The following is a 21,018-nucleotide window of genomic DNA, read 5'->3' on the forward strand; positions in this document are numbered from 1 at the left end:
GGCGATCGATATGTTCCGAATTTGAATTCGGCACCTTTTCTCTTTTTAAGGTTAACAGGAAGCGCATATTGATCTGGACTCGCCTCAGCGATACCTCCCCAATATGTTAATTCCTTAACCTTAAAAAAGAGAAAAGGTGCCGAATTCAAATTCGGAACATATCGATCGCCTCCACACGGATCTTAACAGGACGCGGGCTGAGCCGGTGGCTCGCACCCAACGGTGCTAACAGATAACAGCGGGAGTGCTGACAGAAATACCAGTGTTAACCTGGGGAGGAGGGGAGTTACCACTGTCATTTACATTTCAAAACTGTTCTTCAAACAGAGATGCTACATGGTACCATGATGGATACTTTTTGGGAATGTACCACACTAAAAACATATTTTCAAATTTAAATAATTCAATAATTGATTTAGTATGTAATAACAATAACCTATGTCACCAGTCAATTAGGACCAGACCGCTGGACAACAAGGAGACGATCGACTTCACGAGACGGCAGGAGGATGCTTTACAACAGGTAGAGTTACTCAGGTACACAGAACTAGAGGGGGAGGCTAAATGGTGCAACACCAGAGACTTCAGGCTTTCTGTTTCCTCGTCATCTCAGACTCCAGCAGGCCGGCTCCTGGTAAAGACGTCGCACAGTCTTTCTAGTGTTTTTTTCCTCCTTCGAACAACAACGAGAAAGCGGGGGTGAAGATATATATACGGGGAGAACTGCCGATTTGAAGGTCAAAATGAAAAGCTTATTTCGATCTATTTCTGGAATAGAACCAAAAATCGTGACACATTTTACCGTCACTTCGATGATTCAAGTCGAATCGGACTATTCTATCAAATAGATGATTATTCTGAGTCATATTCGTGCTTTGCATTCTTAATAAATGAATCGGTCATCATGTCAAGGGAAGGAGAAAAAAAGGACCCAGACAGAAAACAATTCTTGAACAGGACTAGGCTTGGTTCTTGAGGAGTTGTAGCATTTATTCACCATCAAAAAACCCCACCGCACTGCTACGCTCACAGCTATGCGGTTACTGCTGCCAGCAAATATCTATACATTACCCTGAATACCTCCTCTAACTGCCTCACTACAAATACTCGTGCTTTGCATTGTTTTCACACAGCTAGACTGGGACTCTTCTGTGTGGAATCTGCATGTTCTCTCCCCGTGACTGCTGGGGTCTCCTTCGGGTGTGCTGCAGTTCAAAGACATGCAGGTCAGGTGAACCGGAAACGCGTACTTCCCCGCAGCACCGACGCGTTCGTCTGTAAGGACGTGTGCCAGCCGTGTGAGAGAGCGGTGACGTGTCCGCGGTGAACACGCCGCTTCTCTCTGAATGCATGCTTGGATAGGCTGTCAGCCCCCGAGTGGGATATAGGCTACGGCTGGATGGACACCGTTACATGTAATACAAAATAACAATATGAAATAAGTGTTATTTGTTTAAGGATTGAATTAAGTAAAGCAATCACCATTATCCTTTGTCGATTAATTCAATATAATTCATCTTCCTGCTGCTAAGGTCAGAACTATGTCTGATGAGAATAAAAGCTACAGCTGAGCATTGACTGAGTGTTGAAACATGCAGAGATGTGGTTCAGAGAAGCCCATCACAGCTCAGCTACTATTCAGCATTAAAATGCTGCTGTGGATTCTATTTGGGCATGTGATAATTAACTAAATGCATTACAGTGCTCTTAAGAAGGCGGACCAAAAGCGCACCCAATATCTCTCACTTTGTTTAAAGACTATATTATATTCTTATGAACATTAAATTACACTGCTACTTTGTTTTGGTTTTCCAGCTGACTGTTCAGGGTTTACTCTCTCCACTCATCAGCAGACTAATAGCTCTGAACAACACAGTGTGCGCTGTGTGTAAATAGACGACTGCTAAGAAGTCCAACGCTGATTAAAAAAAAAAAAAAAAAGAGGCAGTTTTGTGTTTAAAACTCATTTCAGCTGGAAATCTAGCAAGATGGCCGACGCAACTATGTAACAGTGACACAGGGGGCTTATTGGAGCATATGGCCAAAAAATGATGTTATAATTTATGTCTAATATAGCTGTAAGATTATAAAAAAAAAAAAAAAAAAAAAAAAAAAAAAAAAAAAAAAAAAAAAAATGTAAACCACGTAAGACTCCACTGTACTGCTACAGAAATGCTAAAAAGTCTGCATTTTCATGCTAAAATGCAATTAAATGTGAATGATTGTGTGTAATGTGTTTCATACCCGGTGTCAGCGGAGTTTATCGTGTCATTGACGAGTTTAGTCAGAATACATTCTGTAGATCTCAGACTCACCCGTGTAGCTCGAGGTTTTGAACAGTTGCAATTGAGATTATAATTATTATATATTTGAACCAGCAGATGTGGAATAGATTGAAATATGAGGATCACACAAACGGAGATGTTACGGGGTTTGAGGTTTTCAAAGAAACATTTTGCTGTGTTGATTTTCTAAATTGCTTGTTATGTAATTACTTTGTAAAGTATCGTAAAATAAAGGCTGAAATGATGTCGTAAAAAGCAGAGATGATGAATAGTAATCAAAGGGTTTGCTTTTAAACTTCTGAACTACTTTTCCTCACTTCTCGGGGAGTAATAAAACTTCAAAACAAGGATGCGAGATGAACCAGACTGCTAGAACATCAAGCATGTTTCGCAGGTTAAGTTCATTCTCTCTCTCTCACACTCACACACACAAACACACACACACACACGGGAAGTTTGTTTCAGTTGTAGCATCACAAAATAGCCATTTATGAGACCACGGCCTTCTTTATTGGTTAACTTTGCCGTCTTCTCGACCTGACAGCAAAGCCAATTAGAAAGCCCAGAACTCACCAGCTGAAGATCAAGGGGGCCAGGTCTGGGAAACGTTGCCTGACGGGCGGTTACTTACAGACCAGTGTTTTATGGAGGCTGTAAATATACAAAAAGCCTTGGGGACACTAAATCTTTCCCCTGTTACATTTCGTGGAGTGTAATTCCTTTTAATTATGCATTTAGATGAGATTACAACTAGATAAATTGAACTGCTTTCACTCCGGTCTTGAACCTTCTTCCAAAAGAATGGGTAGAAACACATATCAGACCGTTCCGCTATATAGTCATACATTAGTTTCCGAGCCCTGAATGGACACTTTATTCTCTCACTCTGAGATTGACATCACACCCAAGGTTGGTTTTTTTACAGGCGGGTAAAATGCCCATTCGAGGAAACTTGGTGCGCAATTGTTTTGAACTTGAAACCAATCATGGTTTTTCTATGTCAGGGTTACATGTGGATCATAACGGGATCAGGTAGGCAAGGTAGCTGGTCCCAAGATCAACTCCACCTAAAATGTGTGGCAGGCACAGAGGACAAAAAGCCTGACACTCGCTGTAGACGCCCGAGGCCAAAAGACAGTGGGAGTGGAGGAAAGAGCGAGCTTGTCGAGAGGGAAAGGAACACAAACGGGAAGGGAGAGACGGAGAAAGAAAGACTCAGAGAGGAGAAAAGGTGGAAGATAAATGTTTAGGTACTCAAAGTAGGAGGAAAAGGGCCAGTGAGGGGAGACATAGGAGGTCCCAAGTCCTCTTCCTTACAGGTCCAAATGATATCGTATCACTTCAAGTTGAAGGAATTTAAACGCCGGTCGCTCTATATGTCAAAGCAACCCGGAATCGCTATCTTGTGTGACACGAAACCCCTGACAGATGCGGGGAGCTATTGATGCATTATTAATAAAAAGTGGCAGAAACAGTTACACGCGCCAAACTGTCATGAAAATATAGAATAATTGAGGCCACGCTATGTGGCAGCGCTCGGGCTTCATTACCCCCACCCGCATGGCCCCTTCACTGGCTGAATAGACGAGCGTTAGTCTAGTTAAACGATCATCGTAGCACGGTACACAACCACTCCAGGAACCTTAGCCGTACCCCAGTAATACAACATCATGTGCTCCGTCTATTGGACATTTGCCCGTTGGGCTGGGTATCGCTACTAGTTTCCTCTGAATGATTCTGATTCACAATTTGATTTCCGATTTGATTCAATATAGATTATTATCTCAGTGACAATACAAAGCTCTGCATGAATATGAAAGACATTGTCAGAGAACTAATGCTGTAAATTGGACCCTCTAACCTGGAGCATTATCAAAAATATTAGTGTTTACGTTAAGAATTTACCCGATTACAACACGACCGCAGTCAACACAATCGAGTGCATAAGACACAAGTCTTCTGTCTTCATCGTTTCTAAACCCAAAACGATGACGATTCAATCGCTCATGTGGCCAGATGTTGTTGTATGAAAACCCAAAGGCTGGCCACTAGAGACTAACTAGGTTAAAGGTCACGTATCTGTGGGGAAAAGCACATTTTAAAAAGATCAATCTCCGGATTTTATGAGATCGGATTGAATGGAAAATGGTTTTAGACCCGGCCTTATTTCCCCACTTTCTTTTTTTTTAACCCAAATCTGAAGATGTAGCCTTCGACTACATGATAACAGTTTAACCCGAGGGTACTGCCGCTTCTCCAATCAATGTGCTTCATGAAAGTACCTTAACTCAAAGCTTGTAAGGAACATAGAAGTGAAATGGGTTTTTAGCCACTGTTCAGATTGCTTTTATTAGTCTAATCCCTGATAAATTATCAATGGAATACTCTTGCAAGAGTCTGATCTCTCCTTTTCAACAAACAGATGTAGTAGGAACACTTGGTTTCTATTCATTGATTTTTTCGCTTGTCTTCTTTAAGAGGCTGTAGCTGTGTGAACATGCGTGTGCGCGTCTCATTTGATCATTGTCTTGACATCGCCTTACTTCTGCCATAGCAACAAATGTGATTTATTTATTTTGCTTCATAAAACACTTGGAAATGATTTAGAACTTCTTGGTAAAAATCTTATGAAAGCTTAGAAACTGTTCCATTCTCCAGCAGGAAGTCATGAGTGATGCACAGCTCCGTTAGTCTACCGAGAGCTCAGATCAAAGTACATCAAGTTCACTCTATAGATTATTTTTACCTATAAAAAATATCTAGACTAAATTATGGCAGACTGGCAGGCTACGTACGAACAAATCACAAGATCCAGTCCTTGAACTTTCTGAGCGAAAAGACGGTGAGGTAAGGATGTCCAACAGACGGTTTGTCAAAGAGTCTCAAGGAGAAGAAGAACACAACTTGTAGCTGGAGGGCGTGAGGAAGCAGAAGGGATGGGAGAGAGAAAGAATGAGTTGGGAGTCCATCCAACAGCCTCAGCTGTGAGTGTAAACCCATATGCTGCAATGGCAGCAGACGCTTTTAATGACTCGCACAGCCCCATCTACGATTATTAGAATAGATGCAGACGAAACGGTGGCCATCAAAGCACGTATAGCCAAAGCAGTATGTATGGTCTCTGCTTAAGGAAGGCATTTCCTTTCCAGCATGAATTACATATTTCATCGCTCCTCCACAGCTCTGCTTCAGCATGAGAGCACACACATCCTCATCGAGCCAATGGGAGGCGGGATTGGTCCACCAAGTTTAATCAGGGATACAGTCAGGTTACCCGTCAGACGGTCTGCTATTGTTTCAATGGAGCAGCTGTCTCACTTTACTCAGGACTCACTTCTCCACTGGTGCCACCAACTTCCTCCGTTTGTCACACCAGCACATGATTTGGTCGCACCCTTTTTTTGTGGTGGAACGCAACAAATACACTTACTAAAGTACTACTATATTTAATTAAGTAGAATGTGCATGCTATACTCTACTCCAACACATAAAAAACACATTCTATGTGTATGAAATACAATGCATTGTAATACAGTAAATTAAACTAACCAAACAGTATTGAATTAATAAAAATAGCTCTACTGCAGCCAGTTACTACATTAAAATGCATCTTGCATGTTTCTGCATCGATAACAGTAATGATCTAATATACTATGCTACTTTCTTTTATATTAAAGTACATTTTGTTGATTATATACTTCCGTAGTTTTACCTAGCAAAGCTTTTGAATGCAGTACTTTTACTCTTAGTACTTCTTCCACCCCTGGTATTAAACTGATCAGTCAGTGTTTCCCTGCGTACACTCTCATCATAAGTGGCGTCTCAGTCAGAATATCTCATCGTCTCCCCACCAGCCTCTTCAGTTTGCTTTTTAAAAATAACAGCTACCGACCGTTTATTTTTTTGGAACACGGTAACAGCTGAATGGATCGTTTTGTAAAGTTTTCGACCGCTACAAACTATACGTGCGTATCTAAGTCAAGCTTGTCAAGTTAACTTTTGCGCCGACAGTAGCTGATGTCTCCGATCCACGATGTGAAACTTTAACTCGCACGTGTTGACTATTTTGGTGGCAGTCTGGAGCCCTGTGACTGCATGTCAGCCGCAGTTCTAAGAGGCTGTACCGGGCCATTTAATGCACGAAGTGGACTCGGACATATTAGGCTTCCTTCCATCTGGCCCAATAAGTGGCCAAATCCCTGTCATGTCCACTCACCATCACTGCGGTGATGAGACGGTCTCCTCCGTGGATCTAAGATCTAAGTCATACGGCGGCATGGAGGAGTCCAGTCAAGGAGAAAACCTGTTTTGAGCCAAACCAGAGATGCTGCATGAATGGCCCGGACCTTAAAATAAACTGGTAGTGTTCTGGATGAGCAATGAGAGCAGACCGTGGCCGTGATGGCCGAGCATGGGCAGGAAGAGGAGAGAAAATGACATGCAAACTTAGTTGACATCTCAGTGGTCGTCCTTTTGTCCGTCAATGTCCAGTGAAAACAAACCAAAACAGGGTTTTGTAACCGAGCAGCTATCAAATCAGACATGTTTGCCAACAGACACCGACGTTTCATTCAGCAGCTCCAAAACGGTTTCATGTGATAACTCTCCACAGCTCTTAGTGGAACATGCCACTGAAGACAAATATGCAAACGTCTAACAGTATTATGACAAATGCATCCCATTAAATACGATCACAAGACATCACTAAGGGCAACTGTAAACAAGTTCCATATGGAGCAAAAGGACAAAACACGGAGTTAGACATGAATGTCTCCTTTTACTGTCAAATACTGGCCCCAAAGGAATACCGAACTGAGCAAAACTGCGACCGTACTACTACAAAATAATACTTTAAAACCCTGAAACCACTTTCTCCAAACTGCAGAGCTACAACCGTCATTAATATTTAAGTACCGTTTTGATTTGCAGTTATATCTGCCAAAGAGGTTGTTTTTTGGTCCCGTATGTTTGTCTGTTGCTTAGTAGAGTCCCTAAAAAAGCCCTACTTGAAAGAATTCAATGGCATTCCATGGAGGGTTTGGTGAAGAGCCAACAAGAGACAGATTACCTTTGGGTGCAGATTTGCCCACTTATAAACCAGGCAGGCTGAGGACATTGCCCAATTCTCTCCGACAGTAAATAACCTGGCCCGGCAGCCATGCAGCAGATCTGCCGGTCCAAAATTGACCTATTTATAAATCCACTGAAAGACCCACAAAAATACTGCATTTCCGTAATGTGAGGTTACCTCTTGGCTTAGGAAGATTATTACTATAGGCAGTAAGCAAGTTAGCCAGGCACACGCTAAATAATTAGCGGGCCACCATTTAAAGCCTATAGCGGGTCATTGCACAAATTGGAGATCAATTTGCAGCATTTGCATTACGCAGAGATTTGTGCTCTGGTAGAATTACTGCGGCGTGTGTGTGTGTGTGTGAGAGTTAGAATCTGTACTGCTATCACACCCCGGCTGGCCAGACATCCATTACAGCCACAGGACCCAGTGTAACACTCCACTAATGAAATGGGAAAGCGGTGCGCTTCACGGTTTTACCTCTAAAAGAAACAGCAGGAACAGCAGAAAACAGACAAAGTTCAAGCTCATAGATGGTAGTAAATAAGGCATTAGCACAGCGGTGGGATGTCTCTGGTCACACTGAAGCTCTGCTGCTACAGAGAGGACATTTAGGAGTGCTTTAACAGAGCCGTTTCCAAACAGAGAGAAGAACTAATCTGAACAAGAGATGGGCACACGGAGAAATAATGTTTCGTTCCAGAACAAAAGTCTTCGCCACAGTGAGACATTATCTCTTGGGGAAGTTTGAGTAAGACACACAGTCATTATCAAAATCTAATTTTCTGATTGGAAATAAAAAGCCCTATGTTTGAGCTGCACTATAGAAACTATTATATCAACTAGAGACACAGGACTTTTGATTGCTTTGGCTAAACGGTTAGAAAAGGTGAGACGGCAACACGGTTCATGTTTTTGTTTTGTGCTAAAAGTAAGAGTAGAGCAGCCTAAATAAGACTCTCATCCTTGAAAAGTGATGTTAATTCCAGTGACATAATAGCTTATCATTTGTTTAAAAACCCCATTTGAACATCGCCACTTAATGCGGATTGGATCTGATCTCAAAAAAGCTACGTGTAAATGTTTCTGAGAAGCACTCAAGCCCGACTGAAATCAAAGGAAATCTGACAGATGACAAAAAAGGTGTAAATGTGTCCATCTCGCCGAGGCACATGTGCCATGTTTCATCATCCCGACAGTGTAGCCATGTCAGTGTGAGCAGTCTAGAAACAGCCACTTACTGTCGTGTTTTAAATCCATTACACTGACGTTATAAAGAAGTTAGCTGTTCTCCGTCTGAGCTTTATCTGATCGGTTCAACCACTGAATGCTATGTATGGGTGAGGCAGCCTGTGAGGATAATACATCTTCTGACTCACTAATAGCTCAGAATTTGGATTCATTCATGCCCTTGTGTTAGGTTTAGTTGGTTGTTTGCTAATGCTGACAAAACTGTTATCGTAACCAACCTGCTAGAACGAAGGAGGAGTTCTCCCTCTGGCTTTTTGCCGGTTACCAAACAACTCGAGGTGCATTGCCGAACTGACTTGCCAATGAAAATGCTGTATCCAGCTCTAGCCGTGTAGTTTTAGAGAGGTGTTCACTGACGGTATTGGCAACACCAGCCACCCAATTTGAGAAGTACCAACACATAGCGGCTTAAAACCCAACTGGATCTAAACACCAACAGTTCCCATGAAAAGCAGCCCTCCTCCAGTTGAAAACACAAACAACAGCACATGTCACACAGCCTGCTAGTCGCAGAGGCAATTAAGAAGTGATCCGAAGGCTTCGGTTTCCCCCAGAGGTGGCCTTGGGGGTTTCGGGGCCCTGGATGAGCCTCCAAGGCCGACCTTTAGCTCAGCTGTTGCGAGTATAAATGCAATCTCCTTTTATAGAATGTGCAAAAAGCCTAATTGCAAATATAGCCCTAACCTGACATCTACATCGTAATGCATTGTATTTTTATGATATTATTATTAGAATTAGATTATTAAGTATGCGCTGTAAAAACCAAATCACTAGAAGTTTGATATTAAGAAAAACAGCATTAACTTAACATTTATCTTTAAAAAAAAAGATACAAGCTACATCCAAACCTCCGTGTATGCACCTCAGTGAACCCACGGCCATCTGCCTGAACTGAAAAATGGTCCCAAGCACACTAGTGTCCCAGAGAGCCCAACACACAACAGTTTGACATATCGAGTAAAGACTTTCTCTCCATAAATACACCAGTGAGGCTTCTTTATCTTGGCTCATTGCTTTTTGAGCATTGTACAACTTAACAATAACTAATGGTTGATTGGTCATATGCAAACTACAAAGACATGATTACCAAGAGAGACTGTTGGTTGCAGCCCTGTATATTTCAGAGGCAGTAACAGAGTTAATTTCCATAGATTATTAATGATGTCATTTAATAAGCAGGATGGCGCTTTTATGAAGACAATGACAGAGAGATTGTCATTTGGTCTCAAGTAACATTAACTCTCTCAACACAAGTTGACTAAAGGTAAGTAAGTTGCTGGAAGTGTTACTGCACACAAATAAATATTGGGAACAGAATTAGACGACTCTTGATATTTTTCTTTAGGACATAAAGCAAGGTACGGTAAGCTTCACTTGGATCCTGGCCCCATGTATGACAGTATTTGTAAAGCCGTGTAGGGAGTGGAAAGGTGAGACACTTACATTGCCCATATACTCAGACAGAAGGTCCTGGAGAGCCTGGCGCACAGAGTTGCACTCGGCCACGATGCGCTCCCTGCGGTCATCGCGTGTGCAGGAAGAGTCGGCCATGAGGGCGGCGCCGCTGATGATGCTCTCGAGGCGCTCCTCCAGGGAGGGACGGAAGCGCTCCTCGCTAAACGCCAGCGGGTCCACGATGATTTGTTTCTGTAAGCGAAAATAAAAAAAGGTCAGAGGGGAAATTACACAGGGAGCTAAAAAAAAATGGCAAAAGTCAAAAAGTCTCTCCCTCTACGAGCCCGAAGAGAGAAACCCGACATGTAGAATGAATGGAGAAACCTGAAGGGAAGAACGTGTTAAAGGTGCAATAAAAGGCCAGATTTTGTGTTTAAAACAACATTATCAACAGAATGTGAAGTAGTAACAGTTTTGACGTCTCTGCATCGTGTTGCAGTGATATCCTTCAGCAGACCCTCGGTTAGCGGCTGCAGAAACTCAATTTCAGCCGGTGCAAACCTCAGCGCCGGCAGTGTGATCCCAGGGGGCCGCTCCGGAAAAAACAAAGTGTGCTCCATTCGCTTCAAAACTAACTAAAAATTTAGAACCAAAGGAAAAATGTCTTTATTTAACCAAACGCTCTAACCCTGATGAGCAAGAGCACGAAAACAGGAAACAAACACGTCCGAATCCAAATTCTGTTGTCAGAAGTACTTCAACCTTCCAAGAGGACTTCTCTAAATTTAACTCGGGAGAAGGCCTCTGTTCATCTGTGTCCTGCAGACAAAAAGACAATGGCTTCCCCAAAAACCCACGTCAGTAGCCAAAGTACAAAAGAGAGCCCTGGCGAGCCTCTTTAAGGCTAGGCCTGCTGCTCCGCTCTGCTGATAACCACTTCCTCGACTTATTAAAGAGGAATACAGCTTAAAAAAAGACACTTTTACAACGTGTAACCAATCACCTGAACCGGTAAAAAGCACAGCAACAGAAAAGTTCCTCCAAGGACCCGATGAATGAATCATAAAGAAAGCAGTAGTCCCAACGTAGACTACAAGATTCATTCTAGGCAACAGATGTGCGTATGACTATGTAATTATATGAATATATAATCCTTTATGTGGAAAGGATTTGGACTTTATAGCCTTTGCGGCCCTTTCTTTTGGAGTCACAGGAGTGCCGTAGTAAACCGCTGCACTCTCCTTTATGTCTGCAGGGCAAGAGAGAGAACACTTAAGACGTCTGATTTCACAGCCTGCTGAGAGAGGCAACTAGTTGACATGCTGGAGAGGCACTGCAGAGGGTTCAGGTATCACCGCGACTCGTGGCAGCTGAGAGGAGGAAAGACAACCCCCCCCAATGACAGACGCACTCGGGGTGTCCACAGATGCCTTGTTGCTACCGAAATATTAAAACAATTCCTCTGATAGAAATATGGTTTATTAGGCAGCCCGCCCTCTGTCATAGCCCCCCCCATCTCATCTGACCTCATCTGCTTGCGTGTCATATCACCATGGCAACAGGCACATAAAAAGACATGGAAGAAGAAGAGAGAGAGATTGGGTTTTTTTTTTTTTGACTCATTTGCTTTTTTTTTTGCCTTGCACTTGAAATCGGGCACCAGAAAGGAGCCGGTCTGGGAAAAGGCTCGCGTCTCAGTTTTTTTGGGGGAGTGACTTTCTGCTCGGCTGTCTGTGAAATAATCAATCTGAGACGCATGTTTTATGTAGATTAATCAGTTGACATGCCCTCGGTCTGTTAATAATTGATGTGTAGCATAGATTTCCATGACTGTAATCCTTCAGCCTGAATGGTCATCAGCTCATTACTGAACACAAACACACACATGGGGCTGTTACTCACTGCTGTAAAGTACACTAGCGTTCCCTTCCTCAATCCATTAGGGATATCGTTTCTCTAAAAACACAGATTTGTTGGAAGCTGCAACGGCATGCTTTTATATACTCAGTGCCGAGTATATAAAAGAAATGTGCACTTGATGAAGGATGCTTTAAGCGGAATGCCTAAATACCACGTTTGCTACTTAAAAGTAGCTTAGGTTAAGTAAATGTTTCATTAGTCTTGCTAAAAGCTACCGACTCAAATAGAGGGCCGAAGCAGTTTCACTGACGGTAGCGGGGCATGAAAATCAAAGCACGCAACTATTTTCCTTTTGGCCCGGTTACTCTGGAATAAGAGATTGTTTATCTCCAGAGACTTCCTGTTTAAATAAAAGGTTTCTATTTTACGATCATATCGGCTTGGAAGTCAGAGGCGAGAATCATATTTTAGAAAAATAAACCTACGTAAGTAAACTGTACAAATTCAAATTGTGCGCATATAGTTTGTGATTGCCGATGAGCTCACTTCAGGAGCAGCATTGGCTGGAAAGTGAAAGTCTCAGATCCTATCGCAGCAGTGTGCACGGAGGGTTTACGCGTGTAAATGCACATCACATGTGTGAAACTAGGCATCCGGTAAATCGCCAGAGATCCTATCAATTAATGATTATAAACATCTATTTACTATAAATAGTTGCTCTCCTCTTGTCTGTGTCAAACACACACACACTTCCATCCCAGGCTGCACCAAAAGAAAGCCCTTGATTTGCAATAACCACCTTTAAGATGCATGCAAAAAAGGGTCATGAGTAATTCATTTAACCGTGCGTCATGCGGCCACAGGCACGCAAAATATGAGTATGCAGATTGCATCAATCCTTTGTGGGCAAACGGCAGTCACAGCAGGATTAACACGTCAAGTTGCACATGGCTAAATGACTAAACAGCTGATCGACACACGGTGAGGGAAGCACGTGCTTCTGCAGAGCTCGCCGATCAACACTTCATTTGTCGTTGTGGATCCGTTCAAAGTCTTTGGAAGCGGTCTGGATGTTAACAAATCTGGAAATAAAAAGGTGCTTTGCAAGTCAGACGCAGTAGTAAAAACAGAAATGGAATCAAGTTAATCGTCTTTGCATTTATCACCGCGGGCAGCATTTAGATGATTAGCTCAGTGTTCTATCCAGCTGCTATCTTCATGTGGTTTCATATCAATATTATTACGACTAGTACATCATACGCTTCAAACATATTTTTAGTTTCACATTCTTATTAATGCTACGATATATTTCTTACATATGAACTTCATAAAAATGTACTTTTCGGTTCGAGGCCGAGTGCAGTTTTGACTCCATCACAGCTGTATGAAGAATTGGAGAGCATGGGAATGGAGCAAAAACAATGAATTCAAAACTGAATTAAGTTTATGCGAGTCCACTGTGGATTTCAGGGAGACGCTGGATATGGAGTAGATGCTCGATGACACTGACTTTCAGAGGAATAAAGATTTTAAGCATGAATACATGAGGGACCAGACATGGAAAGATTCTGTTTTTAGTGAATCAAGGCTCCTCCTTGTACAAAATGTCAATGGTGCATCTTAAGCACCATACAGTGCATGTTCTCACATCTTCCCATATAAAAATATTAAAAAGGTACTATTTCAGTTTCATCCATTTCTAATAACGCTGAGGATAAAATATGCATCAGCTGTATTCTTTAAAACGGACCAACCAGCAGAGAAGTGGTTCAGTTATTCACAAGATGTGTGCAAATCTCCTTCATTTGACATAGAAGCACAACCCAAGGAATGGAGTGGTAGTGACTCAAGAACATATTCAATGTACCCCAAAGCCATGTCCCAATTTCTCCACATATCTTGTCCTTATTTCCACCTCAAGTCTTCGGGGGTTTTGGTCATTTTATGATTCAGCTGGTAGGTTCTACAAACGAAGAATCTGACCTAACTAAACTTTCTGTGCAGGCCCTCATCCATCTCTGTAAACAACTACTGCTGTAGGGAAAAATATAATCTTAAAGTTTATGTTTTTATTAATCTGGCAGATACCTGGATGTCTGTGTGGACAAGGGGGGGCAAAACAAATAGGCAAACGTAAGCCCCTCGTTGGACTTACATCGAAGTTGTTGAGGGCGTAGGCGAGCTCTCCGCCGCCCGGCGGGTGATTGAGCGCCGAGTCCTCGGAGGCAGTGGCCTGAGCGGCGTTGGAGATGCCGGAGACGGCGTGCTGCAGCTGCTTGTAGATCAGGTCACGGTTGGCCTTGTAGGCCGCCACGTCAGGGTGCTGGAGGCAGGCCCGGGACGCCGTGTACAGCATGGGGATGTTCCTCTGGAGCACCCCGCGGGCAGCCGCCATTTGGTCCTTGTGGTGGACGTCCTTCAGCTCCTAGCAATGCGAGTTGAAAATAAAAAAACAACACATACAGGGTTAGACTGGAGGTCTATACGTACATACAGGGTGGTAATGAAGGAGGAAGGAAAGACACGCTCCGAGAAAGAAAACAATGGACAATGGTCTTTGAGTCCCATTACCTTCTGGAATTCACCTTGAGTGAAAAGATGTTGCCATCCATAAAAAAGTGCAACGACAAGTAAAAAGCAATTTCATCACAAGATAGCCAGTGATCATTTTGGAAAGTCTTCCATTCAAAAGAAGGAGGGCATGAAGAAGAAGCGCTCTCTGGTCATGAAGCTGGTATTCATCACTGCTTCAACTGTGTGACACCAGCGGAGTGATTTAGTGGTGAAAGCTGGTTTGAAGCGATGCAAGCCAAATGTTAGAGCACAACTTTTGTTTGTAGTACTGCCGTTGCATATCGGAAAAATATCCATCTGCTGTCTTAACACGCTGCTTGTGCACATGCGATAGATCCAGGTTTAACCAAGGACAGGCTGTGCAATAAACATTTCATACTCTCACATTCAACTTGAACTTTATAATTGAAGTTCATGATGTTGCTGACAGTATTGTGTAAAGCTATTAGTTAACAACCACTTAAGTCCGACCACCATTCACTGTGGATGTTAAGGTTAAAAACATTACTGAAACACACACTAAATGCTCCGCAGTTAGTTTAATGATAATTCTGACAAATAATGTTGAAAAAGAAAGCTATATGTATATAAAATGTGCATTAACGGAGCGTTCTTTATTTCCATTTATTAGCAGGGTGATCTGCAACAAGAACCTTGTGGGGTTGTTTCATCTGGAGGAAAGCGTCATGAAACACGCTTTAATGTCGACTACCACTTTTATCACAGTGGAGAAACATGATGTGCCGTTTCACAAGGAAATGGGTTCCGTCACATTTGGAGTCAGGCCTTTTATGCTGTTGTCCTGCACCCCTGGCCTACTTCACTGCAATTGGCAATAAGAAGATTGTCCATGCTTACTGCATCTAATCGTCCAGCTCAAGAATGAGGCACCCTTCTTCATGCTCGCTCCCCTCTTATTGTTTCACTTCCCATTTGCTCTGCCAGAGCATATTTTTGTTATGAGTGAAAAGACCACTAACACCCATTCAGGTACACGATAACCTCTCAACCCAATTAAACCCATCAGACTCCCCTGCTCCCCCCCACCCCGGTCTCTCTTCTTTTTGCTAACTGTACATTACCTGCTGTCTCTTGGAGGCCATCATGTTCAGCTTATCCACCTCTGGTTTTAAGGCCTTATATTGGATCCCAAGGTCCTGCTCCGTTCCAGCGTTACGCACTTTGACAAGATTTTCTTCCACCTGATTTAAAAAAAAAAAAAAAAGATTAAGACAATAGTTAAGAAAAAAAAAAACACAGTTCTTTACCTCGAGTTAGAAGATTTAAACTAAATGAACATTAACCGGTAACTCATTGGGAAAATGTTTGCACTTTCATTATCTCCAGGAGCGCACTAGGGCTTAACACAGCAACATTTGCAGATTTGCAAGATTTCAATCAAATGAAGCTGTGATTTTAATTTGCTGCAGCCCGTCATCTCGTGTTTCAAGAGGTGACGCGTTCCAGCCAGCTGAGGTGACATCAACGAGAACAACTTAATGCAGTGATCGTTAGTATCAGGATGCACTATGTGCAAATGGACTATCAGTGCAATTTCAGTGCTCAAATAACTAAATCAGTTGATAATACTGGTCTTCATAGAGGGGATACATTATGGCGGTTTTCCATCCAGTCGATAATTTCATTTTCTGAAATTCGAACTAAGCTTGTGTGTATATTATGCAGAATAATAGAACTGTCTCACCAGTTTAAGCTGCAGTAGAAGTTTGTAGACATCAGACATGTCTGCCAGCACCAACAGGTGTGTGACTGCTGACAGCAGGGCTCTGGCAGCACGGACCATGTTGCCCCTCTTCACGGAGGAGCAAGGGTCCTCTGCAAAGTCTCCAGAAGCCTGCCGCATGGAGTCACCTGAGGAGGAGAGACAAAACAAAAACATCTGCTGTAACTTCAAGGTTTAAAACAGAAACACGTTCAAAGACAGACTTTTGAAACGGCAACTGTTCAACACTGCAGCGTGAACCAGATTTTAAAGTGCTAAACTGTGTACTTAATCCCTGGTGGTCTACCGAAAGGAAACGTTTTCTCATCTTTTACAATCAAACAACAAATGTCCTACGATAAAGCTGTTCATATTCAAATGATCTAGGCACGTGCCTCACCAGCAAGTTGTGATATGGAAATATGAGGCACAAAAGAAGTATTTATAAATGTATTTATGAATATTTTAATTAAAGACTAAATTCTTCCTGTTTAAATCTGTTTTACTAGTATTAGTGGAGGTAGTATTAGGCTACACTAGTAGTATTAGTGGAGGTAGTATTAGGCTACACTAGTATTAGTAGTAGCCGAAGTCTGCAGGAGCTGACAGCAGTCACAGCCCGTTCCAGGCCACAAGTTAATTGCGTCAAAGTCTTCCTTTGAGACAAAGACGAGTGTGCAGGAGAGAAGCAACATCGTGACGCAATTCCCGGCCTGCTTCGGACCAGCACATGTCACACAGAGCAACAAAGACACACAACACTCTCAGACACCTCTTCACTGTCCAGTAATAATTGCTGCTTGCACACGGACATGCACACACTGCCCTCTTAAAGAAAAAGAAAGAGGTCAAAGCCACGACAAAGGACTCAGTGTCTGGTTGGTCCGGCACCGTGCTTTGTCCTACATTGGATTGGCCTGCACAGTCGACTGGGCACACAAATAGACTTTGTAAGCTCATATTATGAACAGGACAGTAAGTCCGTAAATAGTTTACTCCAGTGGAGGCACGGCCAAATTCAAACTCTGGACATTGCCTTAGAACACCTTTGTGTGGATTGAAGAGTACTTTTCTTGTCCACTTTCCTACAATGTGGCACAGCTTTGTACAGACTGGAGCTAGAAAAGTTTACAGGCAGCAACACAAATGATTTTCTAACAGGAAAAGACATTTTTGAATGAAATATAGATTTTCTTTGGGGGGGCTTTGTTGTTAGATTGAACAGGTCTGGAAATGAGTCCAACCACAATGAAACTAAACAGGGCAAGCCGTTGAGACAATTATGGATGCTTTCAAAGACAATATGTTAACACAATGTATGATGAATCCTAAAACAAAAAAACAACACAGCGAAATAGCAATATGAACTAAATCTTATAAATTAGATATGCGAGCGGTGCAGAGTAGGTTTTTTTTTTCCATTCAAAGTGTCAGGGGAACTTTATCACTCCAAGATAAGGAGGATTCTGGATTTAGATACAATGTTAAGTGACTTTCTGGCTTTGCCCTCTGGAATGGTTCCTGTGTGCTTCTGGCCACAAGCGGCCCGATGGACGAGTCCCCCGGCTGAGGCTTGCTGTGAGAACAAAAGGCGACTGTATGCGTGACAACTCGCATCGATAAGATTCGCTAATTCATCAGGAGCTCCAGTTTCTCTTATTCCCCTCAAGCCATCTATCTTCTGCCCCCAGTGTCCTCACATTCAGCGAGTCATGCAACTCAGAATAACTACATATTTTCACTCGAGTAGGAACATTTTTAACTTGAGCAGACATAATTGCCCCCCCCCCCCCCCCCCCCAATTCCCTCTCCGTACCTTTCGTGCAGAGTACCTGCTCAAGAGTCAGGCTACGTTAAAGGGGCTTATGTTGGGAGTCTATCTGCTGACTCGGATCGATGCTTCACGCTTTAATGCAGCCGTAGCATTCATGCCGATTCTCAATAAGACGTGGCAATTCAAAAATCAAAGTGAAAGTCAGCGATTGCTTTGGAAATCGGGGTTTGTCACCTGACCGATGTGCTGATATAACAGCAGTGAAACCAAGTTAATACATTTGCTCTTAACCCTCCTGATCGAGCCGTGCTAGTCAATCTTTATGCTAAGCTATCTGCCGCCTGGCTCCAGCTTCGCACTTAACATACAGAGTGGTATCAATCATGTCATCAAGAAAATAATGACCTGAAAAAAATATATTGAGTAAATATCTTGCAACTAGTAGCTATATAGATATTCATTTAAAAACTTTAATTTACTTTTTAAATAAGAAAATATACATATATACACATTGACACACACACACACACACACACACACACACACACACACACACACACACACAATTGATATTTGTAAAGCTTCTCTTTTCTTTACCGGCATCATATTGCATAAATATCATTTTTGTTAATAAAGTCTTCAGTTATAAATCAAGATGTATTGTTTGACACCTCAGATGAGTTCCCCTTCAAGTCTCTGTGAATCAGTAGCAACAGGCTGGACAGGACAGAGAGAAACACAAGCTACCCGGCTTACTAAATGAAACATCAATAAGACCCCCCCTTCTCCTGTGAGAAACCCTCAGAAATGTTGCCAACGCCAGCATCATGCATGCCCACTAGCCCTTCCAGTTCAACAATTACTTACTGAAGCTCTAAAGTCTGTTACTCAATCAGAGGTGTAGATGTGTGCACTGCTACCAACCAGAGGAAAACTATTCAAACTGCAGCATTGCACTTCAAAAGATCCATTGATGACAAGACTTTGAGACTCAGGGGACGCCACAACGTTACAAAAACAAAAACTCATAAGACTTTTCAAATGCTTAGCAGTTATAAAAAGTTTTGGTTTTTTTAAACTGCCATTTCAGTGTCCTTCCGATTCCTCTAACACCGCGGCAGAACAATTTCCCTTACTGTATGCTTGGAAGGTTTGCTTCAAATCTCTACTTTAGCTTGTCAGCACATCTGTGCATACCGAGTGTTTTGAAGACACTTGAAATTAAAAGCGCAAGACGAAAAACAACAAGTAAGGGGAACAAAGACGGAAGTGACTACAGTAGATCTGTTCAGCCACAATACTGCTGTGCAGCATGCGTCAAACTCACACAACATGCAGCCCTGTTGTGTGACTACCAATTATCATCATTACCAGCCCAGTGAGTAATTACTGAAGCAACTTTGATATTTGAATTACAGCGATGTGAAAAAGAGTAAAGCACCACATCATCACATCGAGACACAAAGAGTCAAGCCAAATTACTTCACCGACTGAATGATTGTAAAAACTGTGGATTCCTTTCTTGTTGATCTATTGATCAACCATCTTTATTCCAGCAACGAAATTATTTTTTCCAGTTAGTTTTCAAATTCAGTAAAAGCAGTGACTTGAAGAGGGAAAAAAGTTGCCCTCTCAAACTTGTGGAACAGAGATCTCTCACAGATTGCATTCACCGACAGAGAGCTGAAGCAGTTTTGTGCAAATGAAGGACAACATGGACCTCAAACACAGTCCGTACCTTCAGGCTGTTATTCCCCGCTGTGAACAAAATCAATAAGGCCATTTTCAGGGGGCCAGATAGTGATCAGTGCTCCTTTAATAAACATCCATCTAACGCTCACCTGTGGCCAACAGAGTGCCTGATGAAATGATTAAAATGTATATCACACAATAAGCCCAAACAAAAGGCGCAGACAGCGAGGGGAGGCCGAGACAGAAAACTAGGACGAGAGCGACAGCAGCGGCTGCGTTAAGGAAAAAAAAGTCTGCTGATTATACTGATGCATGTGGTAAATCAAATAGGATTTTAAATATTCAGACAATATGTTCAGGAGGGAGGGGTGGGGGGGGAGGAGCCATCCATTTCATTTCAAATGATTTGAGAAAAAAAGAAAAGAAACTAGTAGCCATGACATGCAGTGTTTGGCAATCTTAATGATCACGTCAGAAGTTTTTTCCTTCCATTTTAAACAGCTGGTAAGTCACAGCTGGGTGGAAAATGCTTTCTGAATCCAGGGGGTGGGAGGGGGGGGTTACTCTACTCAATAGCCGTATTATCAGTCGAGGCACGCTCCACTGAGCAGCGTGGCATGGCTGACAGCCAGGCCCGAACACCAGCTAACAACAGTCAGTGGATTCCAGCCCGGTGACAGCTTACCACGACTACAGTAACATTCCCGGGCATTGAGCACCGCACAGGCTATCTAACGACATGTCATCTACCTCCCAACCACTCAGAGCGGAGCTCGAGTCGTGGGGGGGGGGGAGAACACACACAGTGACACAGATGTCGCTTCACATGGCGGTAACAGTCACCCCTCGAGTCTGAGCTCGCTGGTCTCAGTGGTCCGCTAGCGTGTCAAGAGACAGCTGGGTATCTGGAGCGGAGAGGAATAAATGAGATTTGCAACCGTGGTTGTCAGATGATGGAATCAGCTATCGCGATCCAATTTGTAATTTAATTGGGTAATTGGCTGGTGATTTGAGGGTAGATTTTTGGTCTCGAGATGCACAAGTTGTTCGTTCTGTCACACAATGGACTGGTACTCCACTAAGCAGCCCAGCAGATAACCTTCACAGAACGCCAGACACAGCTCAGACCACCACCACGCCGCCTCGTGATCCAGATGGATGACATGACCAGGGACGTGTGCACCAACCCCAGATTAAAGGGGCAGCAGGGCTAAATTATTTAAGAGCAGAGTATTGATAGGCTCCAAAGTTATCGATTCTTTTATCAGCACTTTTCTAACTTATTTTTTTAATCATGCTGCAGCGCACACTTCCTCTGCAGCGGGGCTAAGCTCCTCAAGCCCCACACACACACACACACACACACACACACACACACACACACACACAC

At 42.8% G+C, this 21,018-nt stretch overlaps 1 protein-coding gene across 2 annotated transcripts in view; it reads right to left on the reverse strand.

Moving 5' to 3' along the window:
• Window positions 1–21,018, reverse strand: part of ctnna1 (catenin (cadherin-associated protein), alpha 1) — a 70,052-nt gene that overhangs the window by 45,521 nt on the left and 3,513 nt on the right. For both annotated transcript variants that reach the window (XM_031858122.1, XM_031858120.1), the window contains exons 4-7: window positions 16,145–16,311; window positions 15,522–15,641; window positions 14,021–14,290; window positions 10,054–10,257 (exon numbers count right to left, since the gene is read on the reverse strand). In XM_031858122.1, coding sequence (XP_031713982.1) covers window positions 10,054–10,257; window positions 14,021–14,290; window positions 15,522–15,641; window positions 16,145–16,311 — 761 coding nt within the window. The remainder of the gene's footprint in view (window positions 1–10,053; window positions 10,258–14,020; window positions 14,291–15,521; window positions 15,642–16,144; window positions 16,312–21,018) is intronic.

The sequence above is a fragment of the Anarrhichthys ocellatus genome, unplaced genomic scaffold, assembly GCF_004355925.1.
Source record: "Anarrhichthys ocellatus isolate YVR2014 unplaced genomic scaffold, GSC_Weel_1.0 scaffold19, whole genome shotgun sequence".
NCBI classification, from domain to species: Eukaryota; Metazoa; Chordata; class Actinopteri; order Perciformes; family Anarhichadidae; genus Anarrhichthys; species Anarrhichthys ocellatus.